At 48.0% G+C, this 4,899-nt stretch overlaps 4 protein-coding genes across 4 annotated transcripts in view; 1 reads left to right on the plus strand and 3 right to left on the minus strand.

Annotated features, from left to right (window-relative positions):
- Positions 1–911, plus strand: part of Pmar_PMAR019550 (dynamin, putative) — a gene marked incomplete at both ends in the record, with an annotated part of 5,647 nt that extends 4,736 nt beyond the window's left edge. The window contains 4 exons of the mRNA XM_002781179.1: positions 1–9; positions 106–275; positions 324–411; positions 687–911. Of these exons, the coding sequence (XP_002781225.1) occupies positions 1–9; positions 106–275; positions 324–411; positions 687–911 (492 nt within the window). The remainder of the gene's footprint in view (positions 10–105; positions 276–323; positions 412–686) is intronic.
- Positions 912–1,394: 483 nt separating this feature from the next.
- On the minus strand, positions 1,395–2,653 carry Pmar_PMAR019551 (conserved hypothetical protein; the record flags this gene model as incomplete). Its single annotated transcript, XM_002781180.1, has 5 exons — positions 1,395–1,592; positions 1,644–1,913; positions 1,969–2,053; positions 2,095–2,305; positions 2,599–2,653. The coding sequence occupies 5 exons, from the start codon at positions 2,651–2,653 to the stop codon at positions 1,440–1,442; spliced, it is 774 nt and encodes a 257-aa protein (XP_002781226.1). The 3' UTR covers positions 1,395–1,439.
- A 24-nt stretch (positions 2,654–2,677) lies between these two features.
- Positions 2,678–2,930, minus strand: Pmar_PMAR019552 (hypothetical protein; the record flags this gene model as incomplete). The annotated part of the gene is made up of 2 exons (XM_002781181.1): positions 2,678–2,841; positions 2,894–2,930. The coding sequence occupies 2 exons, from the start codon at positions 2,928–2,930 to the stop codon at positions 2,678–2,680; spliced, it is 201 nt and encodes a 66-aa protein (XP_002781227.1).
- A 1,565-nt stretch (positions 2,931–4,495) lies between these two features.
- Positions 4,496–4,727, minus strand: Pmar_PMAR019553 (histone H2B variant 1, putative; the record flags this gene model as incomplete). Its single annotated transcript, XM_002781182.1, has 2 exons — positions 4,496–4,562; positions 4,606–4,727. The coding sequence occupies 2 exons, from the start codon at positions 4,725–4,727 to the stop codon at positions 4,496–4,498; spliced, it is 189 nt and encodes a 62-aa protein (XP_002781228.1).
- Between the last annotated feature and the right edge of the window lie 172 nt (positions 4,728–4,899).

Here is a 4,899-nt window from a genome sequence, read left to right on the forward strand (position 1 = left end):
CACAGGGAAGTGGTGGTCTCCTTTGGAGCCTGGGGCCTCTTCGGAGCGCCGCAGCGACCCCCATGATGGGTGCACGTGAGTGGCTTCCTTCTCTTATTGTTTCAGCTAGAACGGGGGACAGGTTTAGAACGGGATAATAGCATCACTTCGCTAACTGGGGGGATCCCCACGGGCATTCGCCTTGCTGCACCGCCTGCTGTGGTGTCCGTGCACTCGAGCCAACTCAGCGAGAAGGAGCGTATAGAGACGGACATAATCAAGAGCTTGATCGCATCGTGGGTTGTTGCGAATCAGCACGGCAAAGCGGCGAGTGTCATTGGCAGATACCTCAACATCGTCAAAAGGTCCATCTGTGACCTCGTCCCAAAAGCTGTCATGTGTTTCATGGTCAACACTTTTGGAGCAGATATGGTACGACTATTATCATCCTCGGACAGGGTTGTCGGAAGTGAAATTTCAAAGATTATTATTCCCCAAAATTCTCCACTGTACTTTCGAACTAGTATTCGATACACCTTATCAGTATGTACTACTATGATTGATTCAATGAGATAGCAACAGCGTGGAGCGGAAGGGTTGACTCGCATCTCGTCAAGTTTCCCATTTTTCCAAATGAATTGAAATTTCACTATGAACTTCCTTCAGTGGACAACCCTGCCATTGAGGCTCCATCCGTTGAATCTCAGGTGCTGCATCGAGAGCTGGTCACGCAACTGTATAAGGAGGACCTTTTCGGCGAATTGCTCAACGAGTCTCCGGAGATTTCCCAAGGCCGAGCTCATTGTGCTGAGGCTATTAGGATTCTGCGGCAAGCGGCTGATGTTATCAACCAAATAACTAACTTCAACATGAGCAGCCCTTCTGGGGCCGCTGCCAATTCTCCTCGAGATCGTACTGGCGATCCTTGCTGATGATATCATGCAATGAAGTGATCTCAAAGTCGCAATTACTATACTCATTTCAATTCTTGTGGTGCTGTTCATCTGGTTTTGCGTTCGCAGTAGGTGAACCTGGTGTGGTTGCCACTGTCTTTTGAAGGTAGCTTTGGTCGATGTGTGTACTATTTTCTTCGTGGAATTAATACTGTTTGTTGGACCCATTCTTAGAAGAACACACTGTTTGTTGCCACAGCGACAACATAACTCCCGACACATCATGTGAACTACTCTGTGTAGCCCATTGAAAGAAATGATAGATTTCATTCCTGATGCGAACCATTGTTGAAGTGTCACTTATCAACTTGTACGGGAAACGGTATAGTTGTGACCATATTATTCAGTTGACACCGGCACTGTCACCACCTTTCGCGATAATTTACTAGTCAGGAGGGAACATAATCATCAATCGCACCCATTACATAAGAATATACTCCAACCCAACATCAATATGGCGTCGACTATGATAGCTCACTCGAGCGTAATATACGAATAGTGATGAGCCTACTTCTCGGGCCATTCTTTAGACTTCTGCACAATTATTTGGAATTGACAAGAAGCCATAACTTTATGCTTGCCAACAGGGACTTTGATATTAGTGCGACCCCACCATCCGCATGATCCAGTCTTAAACACTCGAGCTGGTATATCAATGTTCTGAAAAAAATTGCTCTCACACAGAAACTTCACCGGGCGAATTCAGCCTACTTGTTTCCCCAGAGTGAGCTTCAATGGTTTGGCTGCCCGCTCAAAACTGCGCTTAGTTAACCCACTCGGAGGTGGAGTTCTACTCCTAGTCGATTTGCGCTTGGGTGCCGCTGCCTCTCCGGCATCATCAGACGAAGCATCGCTTGAAGCTGAGGATGTGTTTGACGGTGAAGAGGAGGATTCATCATCTTCAGACTTTTCGTTTTTCTTCACTCGCTTTCTAGTGGAAACTTTCGGTGGCGACTCGTTCCGCTCCCGTTTGACCGCGACCTGATCAAAGGCAACTTGCCACAGTAGAACCCCCAAAGCGACGCTTGCTGAATACCTCAGCCTTCATCACTTTATCATCTCTCTCTTGTTCGGCCTTCGTGATGGCTTCCCCAACCATGTCCTTGATAGCCTTCCTCTGCCTGGAGAAACAGATCGCCACGTCGGCTGGGTTAGATTTTACTTATCAAGCGCGAGATCGGGTAGTTGGAGCTTCTTTTCTAGCAGGCGCCTAAGCTCCCTCAATGATATGGTCTCGAGATCACAAGAGGAAACCAGATCTGTTACAGCCGTCTGGAGGGTGTCCTCCCCGACCTCCTCTGAGGCTTCGCTCGATGAAGGCGTGGCGGGAGAGGATTCTTCTGAAGTGGCCATCAGAAGCTGATCAATAATGCCTACCATAAATCAGCGAACTCGTCAAACACTACGCGAAAAGTCAAAGTTGATGGACACTAGTAAATTGCCAGAAGGCGTGTCATGACTCAGGGCGTTGAGGTGATGTAGTCTCCAGATTGAATCGCCGATACTTGGACCGGTCGTATCGTCTGAAGCGGTCAAGTCGAATGAGCACCTCCTGGTGTCCTACACAAAAGGGATGCGGCCTTCTTGGTCGTCGGATAAGCTGAGTGTCTCCCAGCTAACAAATCACATACTCCAATACGGTGTAGGTGAGAACAGTAGTACTCACCGCGATGGGAATACGACAAGTCTTTCCCTCCTCTGAAGCCCGAGATGGATCCCATCACGAGAGGGGTCCATGTGGGATATCAGGCCGGTCTATAGCGAGCACTTTGACTGAGTAGAACGCCAAGACTGACCTTTCTCACAACAGCTTCAACAGCGGTGACCGGTAATTCCGCTACGTTCTCCATGAGGACCTCAACGATCCACGACGTTATATCATCAGGAGCATCGAACCCGCCGGTCAACTCTGAAGGGATCGATCCGCTCACACTATAACAAGTCAGCAGTGCTCTCCTTACCATCTGCATGTTTGGCGTTGCTATCAGCCAACCACATTGGCAGTGACTGGCGATAGGGCATCCCATTCATCTCCATTGAGCCCAGAAGGTATAGCTGAGGTTAATAACGAGAGCTGTATGGAATTCAGATGTGAAATGGAAGGGGAAAATTATCGATCACCAGAAATTGAAACGGCAATATATCAACTCGAAATGACAATTCTTAGAATAGATCGGGGAGATCTACTTACCACTTCCCAGTGTGGATCTCTGAGTTCACTCTCAAGTCTGGCCGAGAGGACAAGACCCTCTCGAGACGGCGGGCGCAGCTGCCTCAACCACTCCTCCGATTTATCGCCCAGTAAAAACAGCAGCTCGATACTGTGATCCAGCCTAGGTCACAATCAGTGATATTCAACAGTGCTCATCCCTCCTACCAATCCCGATGAATCCAACACTTGTCTTTAGATGGTGTCTCCACATCCTTGCGCAGAGTATTCAGCATATCTCGGACGCTACAACGGGATGGCTGTTCTCTCGTTGCCTTTCCCGACAAGCTCCTCAATATGTCCGTTTGAGGCACAGGTAAAGTTTGCAATGCCTTCACCAAAGTGAGATGGGTTTCATTAGTCGAACCGATATGCTCATCCAACATAGTTGTTGGTCCCAACAAAGAAGCCGCCCGAGCCTCTATCACTGGGACTACCGCCTGACTCATCAGCCCAACTAACCCGTACACTGCACCTTCTACCAAGTCGCGCGCGTTCCCTACGAAGGCTTCGTTTTCAATTCGTTTTCAGTACTCTCACCAATTAACGTTCCACGACTCCAATCAGAGTAACGACGTGACTTCCTCTGACGTCGATTGCGCACCTATAATGATGTATGAAGTTGGCCAGCCGTGAGCGGACCTCACAATCAACGGGGTGAACTCGCTAAGGCCGAGAACACAACGGTTGGTATGCTCTCCACCAGATGGACATCTACACTGCTCTAAAGCCAATGTGGTTGCCAACCCCGATGATCCTAACAATTCACATCTATCAACGCTATTGGCAAATTCCTTGGTACACCTCACCTCGTGCGAAAAGAGGCGGTCGAGACGTACCTATCCTAGTGGTTATACAAACACTCAATCCTACACGGATGGCAACTTCCCGTTCGACAACACAACACCATTCCGAAAATAATATCGTCTCTTTCCAATGAGGTTCACCGAATGAACTGCTCATTTGTCCTTATACTTATCTCAACAACAACGAGGTTATCAACTTGGACTTAATATTAACCAAGTAGCTTGTCAATTCTGATAGAAAAAGGGTAAAAAGAGGAGAAGAGGTTTCCTCTTACCTAAGCGTGCAGGCATGGAGCATTAGAACTAAGCCTTGCCGCTACTGCCTTGCCCAGGTATCCCTATAGGAGCTGACGAGGTATACCTATTCAATATCCAATGTACGAATAGGAAAATATGCATACGTCCAACCACATCCAGAAAATTACGAGGAAATTTTGGGAAATTCTCATTAATTCCTGTTTATTTCCAACCGAGTTCGTCCGTTAACTCTTAAGCTCAGCTGAGAAGCTCGAGGGTAGATTCCCACACTGGTAACATGCATGAGCAGCTTACTTAGTAACAGCCTTCGTACCCTCGGAAACGGCATGCTTAGAGAGCTCACCAGGCAAGAGCAACCTACCAAGGATATTAACAGCTATAGAAAGGGTGCGCCGATCACCTCAGGGCAGTTTGGATTTCCCTGCTAGTCAGCGTCTTCTTCTTACTGTAACGGATGAGCTTAATGGCCTCAGTGGCCAGGCGGTCGAACATATCATTAATGAAGCTGTTCATGATCGACATCGACTTCTTGGAGATCCCAACATCGGAATGGACTTGCTTGAGGACCTTATAAATGTACCTAGATTAACCACTCTAGTTCGGTCACCCAGAGACCTAACACGGCTTACAGTGCAAAGGACTCGGTACGCTTCTTTTTCTTGATGCTAGTACGGCGCTGAGAGCAGCAACAGGT

Source organism: Perkinsus marinus (assembly GCF_000006405.1).
Source record: "Perkinsus marinus ATCC 50983 genomic scaffold scf_1104296943502, whole genome shotgun sequence".
NCBI lineage: Eukaryota > Perkinsozoa > Perkinsida > Perkinsidae > Perkinsus > Perkinsus marinus.